Source organism: Tripterygium wilfordii, chromosome 21 (genome assembly GCF_013401445.1).
Source record: "Tripterygium wilfordii isolate XIE 37 chromosome 21, ASM1340144v1, whole genome shotgun sequence".
NCBI classification, from domain to species: Eukaryota; Viridiplantae; Streptophyta; class Magnoliopsida; order Celastrales; family Celastraceae; genus Tripterygium; species Tripterygium wilfordii.
Window position 1 is genome coordinate 11,535,381 of NC_052252.1, and position 16,726 is coordinate 11,552,106.

The window sequence follows — 16,726 nt, forward strand, 5'->3', positions numbered from 1 at the left end:
AAATAAAAACACATAAAAGAGTCAAACTACAGTCAACTGACTTAACCATGCTAAACAGAAAATAAAACTGGGTTAAAAACCAACTAGACATAAAACACACATTAACAAACATAAATACAATACAAGAAAAGATGTCATTGACTCAACACTTAACTATTGATATCTTCATTTTGAATGCTTATGTCAACATTTCTCGATATGTTGAGCATCTCCTTTCCTTGTTTTTCGTTTTCTCCATGATATAAGCTTTCTGGTTAGTTTGTTCGCTTCTTATGTTGTTCTTTATAAATTTGTCTCTAAAGTAACTCTTTATCAGAGATTTATTTTTATGAGTTAGTTCAGGAAGTCTGTGAGAGTTTCCTGTAGTGTTACGTGATTCAATTACCAGTATGAGTAATATCCAATGACGGACTTGAACGATATAGGAAACATATAAGATATGACTAACATTACATTTAAACTTTACCCTCCAAGTTCAGGCATATATGAGTCTTATGGTCTGCGAAAATTTCTTTCAATGGAAAACAGGACAACCTTCAACCTCTATGCCAGGTGCTGTAGGGCAACTTGCCAAAGGACAATGATCGTCTATTTCCAAACCCCACCAGCTTGGCCCATTTATGTCTCTGTTTTGTAACGTGAAATAGCTTAGTATAGCCAAGAAAGCAACCCCAGCATCTAACCCAGCCGATAAAATGTAGTTGTGTCTAGCCCACCACCCTTTGTATCTCCTGTAGACGACGAAGTTGAAGAAAATGCCCACAACACCCCACATCAAGTAGTTAACCGCTCTGGCAGGTGGCATGGCACCTGTGGCTCCTAAAAGGATTGGCATATTGATTAGTCTTATCCACTTTGCTTGGGGGAATTTGCGCGAGAAAAACCACACCGGTACCGGTGCAAGAATGCCAATGAGAAAGAAATAGTTCATCTTAGAGTAAAGACCCAGACGACCAAACATGCGCAGTGGCCCAACCACACCCCAAATGATGGAGGCATTGTAGAAAACATCATCTCCTGGGCAAGTCCACGGGCTTCCCTTTGGCAATTTAGTTGTATCGCAGATGTTATCCACATTAGTCAGAAGCCACCAAGCCGTTCCAAAGTATGTTGAGGATGCAATTATAGTGCCTGCTAACTTCAGTGAAGCCATAAATAAATATTATAATTTAGTCCCACTCAAGGTTATAGGAACATGATATTCTGAGTGTTAACACCTACCTGGACTATAAACATGGACTTTGGAGGGATCTTCATATAATGCCCTAGCTTGAAGTCTGAGAGAAACATTATTGCTTGTGACATGCTTATATACCCATAGGTTTTGAAAGCCACATTTGCTAGAGGTTTCCCCGGATACATGTATCCGATGATCAACTCAGTAATGACGTTTAGCCCTGGTTGCTGCACAAAAATTTGGCAATTTGAGTATAGAAATCAAGAAGGTTGAGTATATTTGGCTGTCGTATGCATACCTGGTTTGTGGTTGCTGTGATAACACCTATTGGGAGGGTGAAGAATAAGGCCAACCCAATCGCTAGTAGAACTCCCCAATAAGGAAGCTGCAATTCTTTTCCAAACCCTTCACAAGCAAGCATAGCAAGTCCAACTACCAGCACCAATAGTGTGTAAAACCACCACTGAGGGACTACGTCGTAGTTCTTCTTCATTATTCTAGTGTGAACATCACCAAACTTATCTTGGAATGCTGCTTTAGTTTGTTGCCAAATTGTTCTGCAAATGGAATGTCAAGAATGATTAGAAAAGTCATCGTCTTTACTGTCACTGAATATATGAAAGCATAAGTACCCACCTCCCATGAAAAAGCACAACATGAGATAGTGTAGCAGCCAACGTAGCAAAGCTTAGACCGTAAGAAAATACAAAGAAGATACTCAAGTTAACTTGGCTATAGCCATCATATCCTTGCTGATTGAATTCGAAGGTTGTTGAATTCAAAACTGTTGAAACATCATATTCCCCGCCCGTGGCATTGAAAACATGGGATGAGAAAATGGGGAATCTCTTGGCTTCATACGAGTTGGTCCAATAAGCTATGGGGATCATTACATAGACGATTAAGAAGAATCCAACCATTATATTGATTATAGCAAATCCAGGAGTAGCCAACGGTGTTCCTAGGAAGCCAGCCACAGTCGCCCAATCAAGTCCAAACGAGCCAATACCAAGACCACGTAGACCCCCACCAATTTGTTGAGCTGTGACCGATTTTTTCCATATCCAACAAACAAATGATAGAGCAGTTATAGAAGGGAACAAATAGTTTGGAACAATGTAGTAGGCAAAGCTTGATAAAAGGACTACAAGGAAGAATTGTAGCCTTGTTAGGCCTCCCTTTGGTCTCCTCTCAATTTCATGTAGTGCCCTGTAAGTTCAAAAGGCAGGGGAAAAGTTTTTGAGAGATTATGTTGAATTCTTCAAAACAATAAAACACAATTACGGAGGATATGTACCTGAAAAGGGAGACCTGAACAAGGTTAGAAGGCCACCACATGTATGGTGAGTCCACTAGAAACTTACGGAAAATCCCTGCCCATCCATATCCAAGCAACTGAACGATCGAATACAATAAAACCCAAAACAAGGAGAATGAAGCGTTGAGTTCCAGTTTTACATATACGATGTAACAAATTTGGGATTAGTAGGAAGAAAGATGTCACCTGGGTAGTCTGCGTTAATAACATAGCTGCAAGAGGATGGATCTGCCTTTTATAGAAAGCTTTCACAATGGTTATAATGTTCACTGCATATACAGAATTTGATCCTGAATTGGCAAATATGGTGATCAACACATGTTCTTTCAAGTTGAATGGCCCTGGATTCATTGAAAATGACCATTTCGTTCCCGGAACCTGAATTGGTCTGGTTGGGAGAGTTGCTGCCATAAATCTTCCCATAGGAAGTACCACAATTTGGGCCGAAACCGAAGATATGTAGAGTGGATTTTGGCGGTAACCAAAGAACTGGTTTAGGAAGGCTAGAAGAGCACATGAGATGATTCCCAAAACCCATGTTCGAAATGTCAAGCAATGTAGTGTGGGATCATCCGTGATAGGCACTGTGAGTCTGACTTGTTCAATTGGAGAATCATTCACCTCATCTATAGAGAAAACAAAGGGCATAGCGATCAATTTTCAGCAACTAATAAGTAGTGGAAACAAAGGAATCGTATGCTTTTTAAGATTTTAACTCAAAAAAATTAGATGGACCATGCAGCAAGATATATGAGCTTAATATATAGATATAAGTCGAACAAATGATATGCAACGAACTTCTGAAAGATCCTGTGACAGTATCCTCAGGAAAAAGAGCAGTTACAGAGGTTAATGATTCAAACTCTAGAAAATAAGTTTATGCTTTTGTTTCTGTAGTATCAAGAACTTGACATGTAATTAAGTAACCTAGCAGTTCAGACTCCTTGGTGATCTTGTCTGGTATAGGAATTCCATTAGCTTCTGGATGTTCCATTTTTGTTCACCTGCAATTCCAATTCAGAATAGCAAGTAACAGAAGTAAGCTTGTAAAACACTGGTTCTTTTCTCTCCTAATATAATCTTTCTTTTTCTGTCGTTCTCGCAGGTAGCGTCATATTTGTGAAGCCAGCAACAGTCCAAATAAAATGTTGAAGCTGATTCTTGGAATGTCCAGTCATTGATAGGAAGAAACTGCCAGAATCTCATTCTTAACCCTCCAAGGATAAGCAGTTCGGTGATAACAAGCAAAGGCAAAAGAGTGTTGATCTGTTCTTGTCTTGGAAATCATTGTTAAGTAAATAAAAGTTAAAGATGTTAGCTTCAGTGTGGCGTGGCTTTTCTTCTACCCTATATTTATCTATCCATAATTAAGTAATTAGGTTTTAGAAGAGTTACCATCAACCCTTGAATTTCAGAGAGAATTTGCTCACACACACAATGTTTATTTTCTGCAAAAATTCAAAAGTAGGTGACCCAACTCGTGATGCTTAGGAAAAGACAGTACTTCACTACTGGCTTGCATTCATTGTAGACTGTAATCTGCATTAGTATGTAAAGACAATACACTAAATGGTGCGTCGGCAATCAAAATCAACGAGCTAGTGTTGTTAAAGCCGGTTAATTAAGACGTGAAACTGACTTCATTCCTAATAATCTATAGCGCCCGGAGGTAATTTCTAAATACAAAATGGTTTTCTTGGTTCCATCATATATTTTTGGCATTATTATTCTAACAACGTCAATTACAACATTTTCTAGCCTTTTGTTTTGGAGAGACGAGATGGTTTTTACCCTCGGTTTTTGCTAACAAAGAAAGTAAGAAACTGACCATCTCTATGTAAACAACAGGAGCGTGTAAACATTAGGAGTGATGTCAAAAATACCTGTATAATTGGACCTCTACCTCTAAATTGAGGTCCCAATATCCTTTAATCTAGCACTTACCGAAAGTAAAAATATATTTGTTTTAGTATAATTTTACCCTTATGAGTGTTTCTCATTGGTATTACAAGAAATAGGGTTACAATGGACATTTTGTAGCTGATAAAGTGGGACAGCTGAAAAGCCATCCGGACATCATTCGTAGTCGTCCGGATGGGTCACTACAGGATTAAGCAAACATAAGGATTTAGGAGTATGTTTCAGTCATCTCAAATTGCAAAGGACTTGACTTGGCATGCAAATGCGAGGGCCATTGATGGTAAGCTCCGACATCCAACTGGTTCACCATCATGGAAGCTATTTGATGAGAAATGGCCTACATTTGCATCGGATCCTAGAAATCTTTGTCTTGCCCTATCAGCTGATGGAATCAAACCAGAGAGCTCTTTTAGTAGTACATATAGTTGTTAGCCAGTTCTTCTTATAACATACAATCTTCCGCCATGGTTGTGTATGAAACAGAAATTTATGATGTTGTCTCTATTGATTTCTGGTCCTCAACAACCAGGCAATGACATTGATGTGTACTTGGCTCCTTTGATAGAAGATTTATAAATTTTGTTGGATGTTGGGGTAGATGCTTATGATGCCAACAAAAAGGAATTCTTTAATTTAAGAGATGTGTTACTATGGACTATAAATGACCTTCCAGCATATGAGAATTTAGCAGGTTGCACCGTTAAAGGGTACAATGCCTGTCCATATTATGGTGGAAACACACCCAAATGTAGACTGAAACATAGTAGAAAAAAATACATAAATGGGTCATCGTCGGTGGCTTCCTTCTAATAATGAATTCAGACGCCAAGCGAAAGCCTATGACAACACAACAGAGCATGACCGAGCTCCGAAATCGTTGAGCGGCGAGGAGATTTTACAGCTAGTTGAGTCTATTGAACATGAATGGGGAAAGAACAACACTAAAAAACTCAATAGGATTGACAATGATGAACATGTGTGGTGGAAGAAAAAATCCATATTCTATAATTTAGATTATTGGAAGTACTTATTGAAGCGACATCAATTAGATGTTATGCACATCGAAAAAAATGTGTGTGAGAGCATCTATGGAACATTGTTGCACATTCTTGGAAAGACCAAAGATGGTCTTAAGTCAAGGAAGGATCTTGTGGCAATGAAAATGAGGGACAAATTAGCACCATTAGTAAAAGGTAAGCGTACCTTTCTTCCTTCAGCTTCTTACACATTAACTAGAGATGAAAAGACAAGCTTTTGTAAAACTTTGAAGAGTATCAAGGTTCCTGATGGGTATTCGTCAAACATCAAGAATCTTCTGTCAATGAAAGACTTTAAACTTCAAGGCCTAAAGTCCCATGATTGCCATATTCTTATTGAACAACTCTTACCCGTTGCACTTCAATGTGTTTTGCCAAAGCATGTCAAAGATGCTATTATCAGGTTTTGTTTCTACATCAATTCCTTGTGTGCAACTATGGTTGATGTGTCAATATTGGATAAATTGGAGACGAACATCGTAGTGACTTTGTGTTTGTTGGAAAAATGTTTTCCCCCATCTCTTTTTGACATTATGGTTCATCTTACTGTGCACTTAGTCAACAAAGTTAGACTATGTGGTCTTGTCTATCTTCACTGGATGTATCCTTTTGAGAGATACATAAAAACCTTAAAGGCTATGCTCGAAATCGTAACCGTCCTGAGGGATGCATAGTTGAGAGTTATATTGTAGAGGAAGCAGTAGAATTTTCTGCCGAATACATGTCAAACATGCTTACTATTGGGCTACCAGCTGGTCATGTGCAAAAGTTGTCAATTGATAAGCCATTGTCTATGGGAAAACTAGAGAAAGTTAACCAAACTTTACTAGATCAAGCACATTTGTACATTTTGCACAACACACAAAGTTGAACCATACATTAGGTAATCTCTTCAATTTCCTCCATGTAATGTAATATGTTTGTATAATCTCTATATTGGATAACATGTGTAATGTATGATATATTCAATTCCCTTCCGCGAACACGTGGAATGACTTAGAACTTGTCATCCACATCAAAATGAAAAATGGTTACAAGAGGAACACAATCGTATCTTTGCCGATTGAATAACTGATAAGGTTATGCTCAACATTTGTTTTAAGTTCAGTATTCATTTAACTTGTTTGTTATTGCTCATTAAAAAAATAATGCTCACATACACTTCGTGCTTATTAGGTGTACTCGTTGATTGAAAATCGTGTTGTTGTATCGGATACCTTACGTTGGATATCACAAGGCCCTATTCCTTTCGTAGATAAACAACCAGGTTATGATATTAATGGTTTTCACTTTGTAACACGTGATCGAGAGTCAAACCGAGTTACTCAAAATAGTGGTGTAACTCTAGTTGCGAAAGCCATGCATGTTGCTGCTTCTAAAGATAAAATTCCTATAACATGTGACATGACATTTTATGAGGGTATAGTTGAGATATGGGTTGTTGACTACCACTTGTTAAAAATTCCTGTGTTGAAGTGTGATTGGGTTCAAAATAGGGGTGGTGTGAAGAAGGATGAACATGGATTCATCTTAGTGGACTTAAACTGGTTAGGGTATAAATCTGATCCATTTATATTGGCTTCTCAAGCCAATCAAGTGTTTTATGTACCTGATCAGAGTGAAACAAAATGGTCTATTGTATGTCATATGCCCAGTAGAGGTGATCCCTACCAAAGAATTGAAGATGATGTCTATTATAATGTTGCTGAACACCCTCTATTTTGTTCTGATTTATCAACTAATGCTTTTCTATATTCTGTCGATGACGAGCAAGAAATTTTCGCACGAAATACCGAAGAGGGAATTTGGATCGAACGTTGAAATACCATTATGTAGAACCCTGTTGGCAGTGAGTAATCATTAAATTCCTAAATATTTTATTGTTTACTTGTGTGTTTTGTGTATATGTTTGTGTGTGATGGCTTTTTTCTTTTAATTATGTGTTGTGGCTTAAGTTCTTATGTTATTTATGTTTTACAATTGTCAGGTGTAGTTAAATGGATAAAAGAAAGGGTTCTTTTGATGACGAGGATAATTTTGAGGTTGCATATTATGATAAACTGCTTGACCATGAAAACGAAGACGCTGAAGATGCTAAAGTTGAAGGTAAATTTGTTGAAGGTGATGATGTTCTAGGTTTTGATGTTCAAGGTGACGATGTTCTAGGTGCTGATGTTCCAAAGAGCAGTAACCCGAAAAGAGGTGTCAATAGGAGTGCCAGGCAGAATAAAAAATTAAGAACGACGAAGGGGAGGATAGTGGTACAATATAATTCAATGAGAGTTCCCACAGGTGATGAGGCCACTGAGCTGTGTACGTATCTTGGAGTCTTGGCTCATACTTCGGTTTCAATCCTCGAAAAAGATTGGTGTAAAGTGTCATTTGAGATAAAGGATCGCTTATGGGAGTCTGTTCAGGTAAAGTTCAACAATACATACTCTGAATAGGCAACCTGTGATAAATATACATCATTTATTTATTAGTAAACTTCACTTACTAACTCTCACTTCTATTTTGTTATCATTGATATTAGGAACGCTTTGTTGTTCATCCTAACAGTAAGAAGACACTGTTATAGTCAATTGGGCATGCATTTCGTAACTTCAAGTACGTGCTGACAAGAAAGAACAACATGCCATTCATTAGGGATCGGAAGTTGCTATATACGCCCCCCATTGAATATCCCCAAATTAAGAAACTTGTTTGGAGAGAGTTTGTCAATAAGCGTTTATCTGATGACTTTCAAGTGTATATATTCAACTTAGGATCGATTCATCACTTGTTCATATATGTTTTACATATAACAAGAAATAACTAATATGTATGTTTTACTACAGAGAGTTAGTTCTACGAACAATGGGAAAAGGGCCTTATATAAGTTCAATCATCGACTCAGTCGAAGAGGATATGTTGGTTTGATGAAAGATGTGGTACGTTGCTTTCATGTTATGGTAATTTAATTATTTTAAGAGATTTTATTTACTACATTAAAATAATGTAACATGTTTACCCACCAGTGCTCATAAACTGGTGTTTCTGAAGATTTAGTTGATAGAAATGAACTTTAGAAGAGAGATCAGAGAATGAAAAATGGAGGATACGACCCCGAAACTACATACATTGTTAACAAACTTGTGAGCAACTTAAACATTGTCCCTCACATTAATGTGGTGAAATATGACTACTTTCTTTTTTATGTTACAGGAGAAGTTGAAATAGGAGGTTGAAGAAGGGTCGCTGGAGTCCGATGGAAGAAACGACACATACTTGCACAATCACTGGGAAGGCTTCCTCAAGCTGGTCACTTGAAGGTGTTGGTGAATTTGTTAACATTACAAAGTACTTTCACAGCGTGAATGTACCTCGCTACTCAATTGAAAATCAACAGATTGAGCTTTTTGCTTGGAAGAAATCAATCGAAAAGCAACGGGAAGAAATCACGAACATATTAAAGAACAAACCTCCATATTCAGATGTAGAAAATTCCACCTTCTCACTATCTCCTTTATTTTGTGATGACGATTGCATAGAAAAGGACAAGGACAAGGTGGATGGAGTTGATGAACATAAGGTTAGTTTATCTGTTTTTTGTTAGGTTTCACTTTGGTTACTTTATCTCTTCTTATTACTGCTATTTGATTATACTGTTGATATTTGAATATGTAAAAATGCAGTAGCCTAGTAATTTAGACAACTCAACTGTGAAAAAGAGAGAATCCTCACTTCAAAGAGTAGTGGAAAATAGGGAAGGACCTGATGAAAAGGATGACATCACAACTATGAAGAAAAGAGGAAAATCTTTGATTCCTGCTGCCAACCCAAGAAAAAGTTCAAGACTCAACCCTAACTTGCGAACGGATGTTGCAGATGAGAAAGAAAAAAAGGGGATTGGAAGTGCTATAAAGCAATTGTTTCAGGAGAAAGTTTTATTACCTAATAGTGAGGATCCAATGGCAAGGGTTGAAAGACTGAAAAAGCTGGAAAGCAAGAAAGTAGTAGTGCAGCATGTATGAAACACTAGGCAGGCAACGGTGGGGCACCAGATTAGTCATCCAATGCTGCAATTGTTTGCCAAGTTGTGTGAGACACACTTGCCTAAAGATGGCTGGATTCCATATCTTGTGCCAGAGGGTGTATTTGAGGCAAAAGGGATTAAAGCTCATATTGGGATGATGGAGTGCAAAGCATTGCTGACGATGCAACTATTAGGAGTCAACATTATTGAACTATACATTGCATAAGACATTTTCATTTTGCTTTACACTTAATTGTTGTTGTAATTTTAATTAACTCGCAAGCGCACGAATACAATTATAGCATAGGTATGCAATAGCGAGGTCGATCCCACAGAGTTTTGTCAAGTAATTCCAATTCCTACTCAATTAGAACGTCTCGAGATAATAAAAAAAATAAAACTACATTATTTCTGAAAATTAAAGAGAAGTTGTGTGAATTTGAAAATCAAGAAAGTGCAAGAATATTAGAAAGATTCAGGGTGTTTTAAATCAAGAGAATGCAAACTAGGACTTCGATTTCACCATAGCAATCCTATTCTATGTCTTATTTGGTTAAGATTCAATTCTCGTTTCTAAGGTTCGTTGTTATTTAAAATATGAAACGCCATTGATTGTGGTCAAGATAAACTATTCTTAATTTGTTATCTAGCCATTGATTGTGGTCAAGATTACAAACAAGAATGCATTGAGTGCAAGAAGAACATCAAGAACCAAGAGTGTCTATGCATGGATCATGCGTCAACAACATCTCATTCATTCACAAGAGCTATATCAAGTTTACCCATTGATCGTGGTGTAATCTTGTCTCAAACATGTATCTAAATAATGGTGATCAGTCATTAAATCAACACATGATATATGAAGCACAATGAATAAAACTAGAAACTTGAATTGGCAACAAATTAATTAAGACATAGAATAGTCATGCTAGGCTACATCGAATCCCTAGTAAAAGAGTTTAGCCACACATAATATATAGAAACGTCAACAATTCAAGAAGGAACAACATCAAGAACTTAAGAAAAAGAACACCCTTTACAAAGTAATCTTGGTGAAGAGGATTCCCCTTTTAAGAACCTTGTTGCTTTCTTCTCTCGTAGTGATGTTGCTCTCCAATATCCTCACCTTATGTGCTTTTCGAGTCTCTCCCTTAGGTCTCCCGTCTCTTGCTGTGTATGCTAGCCCCTTTTATATCATCCTTGGTTAGGTTAAAGTCATCCGTATGAAAGGAAACAATATAATCCTAGTAGAATTAGAATCCTTTAGTTTCCTCTTGCATAAAGATTTCCTCCAGCTGAAATATGGTATCATAATAGTCAAAGATTCATTCAAATCATAAATTGATGCACTATTAGTTTCCTTCAAAGGCTGGAAACGTCCTTGGGCTTTCAAGAAGTCTCAAACCAATATTGTTAAGTATGAGCCCGGATTTCTGATTTTCTGGCCTGCGCAGTTCGTATTCAAACTGTCATAACTTTGTCCACAATGCTCGGAAAAATTCTTCATAAACTAGACTTCCATATCTTTCCAACGGTATATGACACAAAACCCAGATCTTCTCAAAGGATTTATGGTGACCTTCACAAGTGGGCTGGACTGAACAGTGGCAGATTTTGCTGAAATTACCAAGACTCGCATGTACATGTCCAATAACATTGTCAAAATTACCATTGACATAATTCATCATCTAGGATTCGTTAACTGAAATGCAAACAAAAATAACGTAAAACACCCAAGATTAACTTGAAAACAAAGCAATAAGTTAAGAAAGAGAGGTACAAAATCAATGTAATTTTGCAGTCATTAATTGTTTTATATGATGTTGGGATACCCGTCTAAGTATGATGTTTGTGTCAACTGTTTTAGGTTGTTGTATGACTCTCTTCTCCTAAATAGGAATGGAATGACACAATTTGGATTCATATGTCCGGGTACGGTGTCACCACCTAGTGCTCATACTCGCAGAATAGAGCATTTATGTTAGCATCTGAAAAAGGCCAGTAAAAGCCAATTCTTATTTATGCCATACAATCCCAGGTCTGAATTTAGTGTTCTTATTTCAATTTTCATTCAGTTTAGCATGTCTTTCATAATTGATGATTTTATAACATAACTGTTGGTTTCTCTATTACTTACTTTCTTCTTCTTCTTTTCTTCTATTTTAGTTTCCATTGGATTTTACTTGTGATTGATGTGGTGAAAAAAGAAGTGTTTTATCTGGATCCTATGGGGCAAGATAATCTTGATCATGATTTGGAATATATGATTAAGGCGTATGTATTCTTTCTATTTGATTGCATTCTTATTTTCAATTTGGTTCATTATATTTCAGATACTTAACTACATGTACTTTAATATGCATACGGCTCCATGACAATGTACACAGTCGAGGTTGGTAAGGAAAGATGGAATTGCAATGCTAAGATGAGAATTGTGAAGGTAAAACAGATTACCTTAAGTAAATATTGGGCTTGTTTGGGAATGCTGTGAGGTGCTGTGAGATGTGGTATGATGCTGTGAGTTATAAAACTGTGGTGCTGTGAGGTGAGTTGGAACGTAAAAAACTGTTTGGCGCATCACTTTTAAAACTGTGGTGCGGTGCAGTGTGGTGCTGTGAGGTGCGTTTGACGTATCTAAATTACGGTTATATTAGATGACTAATAATATTAATATAAAATCACTTAATGTTTATATTGTACATTAATCTAAAATAAAATAATTGACCTAATTTGATTACGTAGGACAATTCAACATACATTGTAAGCGTTAGGGAGTAATGTGAGGTGTGGTGAGGTGCTGTGAGGTAAAAAGCTGTGGTACTGTGAGGTGAGTTGGAACGCAAAAGCTGTTTGGCGTGTCACAAAAAACTGTGATGCTGTGAGATGTGTTGCAACTGAACGCAGTGCAAACGCACTGCCAAACACCCACATTGTGTGCCTATTACTTTAAGCTAAAGCATGTTATATTTCTAATTATCATTTTCTTGTTTAACTGTGAATAGATACCCACACAACCAGGAAATATGGAATGCGACTATTATGTGATGCGATACATGAAGGACATAACAGCAGACATTATTTGCTAATGAATGATGTAAGTTATTGATGAATGATGAATAAGATATCATACGTTTGGTTTATACCATGTATAACATTGTTTTATAACTTTGATGGCTTTTATGTTGTGCCTATCAGTTCAATGGAAAGACGGTGCACACTCAGGCTGAAATCGATGAGGTTCGTTTGGAGTAGGTTAATTATTGTTCGGAAATCATCAACACATCACCAAAACGGTTAGTATAAATTGCGATACCATACATAGACATCTTAGAAAAAGGAAAAATGTGCTACTAGCAGAAAAGCTCTGGTATTTGAGTTCAGATGCTGGTTTCCAGTTTGAGTTAATTGATTTCAAATGCTAAGTTAGACTATTTGAGTTCAGATGCTGGTTTTTGGGTTGAAAAATGTTCCAAACATGAGGAGTCTTTGGTATTTGAGTTCAGATGTTGGTTTTCAATTTGAGTTATTTGATTTCAAATGCCTTTTAAATTATTTGAGTTCATATGTTGGCTTTTGGGTTGAAAAATGTTCAAAACATGAGGAGTCTCTGGTATTTGAGTTCAGATGCTGGTTTCCAGTTTGAGTTATTTGATTTCAGATGCTTTTTTATTTGAGCTCAGATGCTAGTTTTTAGGTTGAAAAATGTTCAAAACATGAGGCGTCTCTGGTATTTGAGTTCAGATGCAGGTTTCCAGTGAGTTATTTGATTTCACATGCTGGTTTCCACTTTGATGTAAGGACTAATGACTGTTAGATGACTTGTTTAGCAAAAACTTGAGCTGCTGGTGGATTCTTGTTTGAGATAAACCTTGTTTCATTGATGTATTTAGGTTATCAGACTATATATCTGAATTGAGGTCACCCTTTAAAATATGCAAATGGTCTAGTTGGGTAACTAAAACAGGATTTTGCATTGCCTTGGGATTATTTTGAAATGATGAGTTTACTCTAGAAATTTTAAAGTATTATCCCATAATGTTTATTTTGCTTCATTGATGTACGTAGTTTGTTTTGATGTTCATTTTGGTTAATTTCTTTCCTCTGTGCATTGTTTAAGGACCTTTCTGGGAATGGGAGGAGCTGCTGCATTTCCTTGGCTAGGAATGGTTTTCTTCTTCTTTGGTTTGTGAAAACTTTGATAAACTTTGATAGGTTGCTGGAAATTGTGTCTTGTTTGATAGGTTGTTGCGAATTATCTCTTGTTTAGCATGCATGGAATGGTTTTGTGACTTAAAGTACTTGAGATATAAAGTTTGGGAATCTGTTGCTTAAGATGAGACTATTTTCCTTATATTGAATGTTATGTAATATTATGCAGTATATTATAAATTATAATGCTTTTGGATTCAATTTTATGTCCAATTTAATTTTAATTTCATATGTCAAATTTGTAAATGAATTTCAAATACAGGAATAAATAAATAAAATTAAAAAATAATATTTATTTTAAAATAATTTTTAATCTCGTGACAGAAAAAACCAGTCACAAAAATACTGAATTGAAAATTTTAGCGCTAAAATCAACTAATTTTGACACCAAAATTAAATCAAAATTTTTTAAAAATATTTCATTTTCTTGCCAAAAAATCAAACTTAAAAAGTCAATACCCGTAAAAAAAAGTCAACTCCCGCCAAAATATTAACCGAAATTAATTTCTTGCTATGATAGATTTATGATTATTAAATTATATCATTAATGCATGACAAAGTTTTTTTTTGTCATAAAAGGATGACAGTGACATACATGATAGAAACAAACTCTGTCATGCATCCCCTTTTATGACAGTGTTTTTTTATCATCTAAGACCCTTTTTCTTGTAGTGATAGATTTTTGAAGGAAGCTCGCAATATTTGAATCTTGCTCTATTTTTTTGGCTATGTAATCTATCTTTTTGGTCATGTAATGTAACAATATACGTTAGTTTCTATGTTTACCCATGGAAAACTTCTAATCCATTATTTTGTTGCAGTTTTAACTAAAATTCACTCATGAACCCATGTAGTAAAAAATAGGGTTAAACCAACTTTTATACCCTTAAAGTTTCACACTTTTCTCGTTTATGTCATTGAAGTTTAAAATTCACCCAAAATATCCTTAAAATTTCAAAAAGCTAATGGTTTATGTCCCAAAATCACTGTACCGATGAATGAAATCTGGAAAATGCTCATCTGGCAACCGAAGCTCTAGCCTAGATTATCCACATCATTATTATAATTAAAACAATTTACATGTCATTAAAAAATACAAATTTTAAAAAAATTACCTAACAAATCGAGAATCTCTTCCAATACAAAACCATGAATCGAGAATCCCTAAAATCACCTAACAAATCAAGAATCTCTTCTAGTATAATACCCATTATCGTTATGTACTGTTGTTGTGAGTCAAAGGGGTTTTAATCGAGTTCAGAGAGAATTTATAGTGTAGAGAGTGAACGAAATTGTGAAATTGGGAGTGCAGGAAGTCATTCAACAGATTCTGGCACCGAACATAGTCTCTTTCTTTGGACAACGATTGCAGGAAACTGAGTCGAATCAGTCCACAGCAGCACCATGTGTTCTAGTTAGGCACTTACATCATTGTATGGGTTGCAAAGAGAGGGGCCTAGATGAAAGGGGTTGATGGTGGCGGCGGACCGACGGTAGCAGCTGAGCATCATCACGTGGTGGGCATTGGTTGTAGATATGTTCACTTGGATGGTGTTCTTGCGTGATTCGTCTCATATTGGTCCTCAACAGATCTGGGTGCAAATACCCTCCATTGAGGATTGCGCCTCCAGATGAAGAAGATAAGCATCCCTTTTTCTTTTCTTTTGTTTTTTTTAATTTCATTTGGCTTTTTTTTCCCTTCATATGTGGCTTTTTTCTTTTATTTATTTGTCTTTTAAATACATCAGTTATGCCACGTTGGACTCAAATTGCCACGTCGGTAATTTTTGTCAAGGATATTGTAGAAAAATATGGATCGGGATAGATTTGGATAGCTTTTTAAAACTTTAAGGATATTTGGGGCAAGTTTTAAACTTTAAGGACAGAAGCGAGAAACGTGTGCAACTTCGAGGGTATAAAAGTTGGTTTAGCCTAAAAATAGTTCTATGTTTATAGTGGCTGGATGTGAATGGAGAGACCTAGATTCTCTCTTTTCTCCTTCAAACATTCAAATCTCCTATAATTTACCGGGTCTGATTTGGCCTCCAATTAATCCATCATTGATCTATATTTTAGTCACCTATAATTTCATTTCACAAAGTTCCTATTCCCACATTTACCGTAACGCAATATAAAGAAAGACGCTAAAAAGACACAAAAAAAAGAGCAAAGAAATAGTAAGATTGCCTAACATTATGCTCAATAAGGATAACACCAAAGAAGGACAAATAGTAAATCAAAAGTCAATAATCCTTGAAAACAAATACCAACAAAGCAATCAACAAAAAAAGACAAACATAAAAGGAAAAAAAAAACAAAACCAACAACAAAGCAAATGAACGATTAATCAAATGCATGGAACTGAATGTCCAAAGAAAACAATCAAAAAAACACCACCATAATAAACAGAGCACTGACAACATGAAAGGAAAACGTAAGGACTGTTGTTGAGAAGACTCAATTGCATAAGATACTATCCAACGATTTTAGTTCAATCACAAGTGTAAATTTTCCATCAAAGAATTGAATTTGGTGTACAAAAAGAACTTTATCCATGAGAATTGACTTAGAGCCTCAATGAATGGCATGGATTCAATGTCTACTACATCGAAAGAATCATCACCTACAGACAGACCAATGAACATATATAAAGCAAGTGACTAAATTAGCATGTGCTTATCTATCCATTGTCCCTCCCAGTTCAATGAGGCACACATCAGTTGGATCTGACTTCCTGTGCACTGTTACCAGTGCTACTCTCTCTATCCAGTCTTAAATTGCATCAATGATGGGAACATGTTTAATACATTTTAGGAACGTATAGGTTTCAAACTTTGATTTCTCCTAAACCTTTCTTTCATTTATCCAGCTGAAATCTTGATTTATGTTTAACAAACTATTTTAAATCACAATTAAAACAATTATGAGAATGAATCCTTTGTTTGTAGCCTTTTGGACATCACTCTTCAAACAATCTGCTTTTTAGCAACTGCCTCTTGGATTTCAACTTAATTAACACCGCATTTTCTTGCAAAATGAATAAATATTAA

General features: G+C 36.0%; 1 protein-coding gene across 1 annotated transcript; it reads right to left on the reverse strand.

Moving 5' to 3' along the window:
• Nucleotides 1-431: 431 nt before the first annotated feature.
• Nucleotides 432-3,272, reverse strand: LOC119989878 (oligopeptide transporter 1-like). The gene is made up of 6 exons (XM_038835615.1): nucleotides 2,682-3,272; nucleotides 2,475-2,572; nucleotides 1,814-2,386; nucleotides 1,476-1,734; nucleotides 1,222-1,404; nucleotides 432-1,138 (listed from the first exon to the last, which is right to left on the reverse strand). The coding sequence occupies exons 1-6, from the start codon at nucleotides 3,141-3,143 to the stop codon at nucleotides 515-517; spliced, it is 2,199 nt and encodes a 732-aa protein (XP_038691543.1). The 5' UTR covers nucleotides 3,144-3,272; the 3' UTR covers nucleotides 432-514.
• Nucleotides 3,273-16,726: the final 13,454 nt, after the last annotated feature.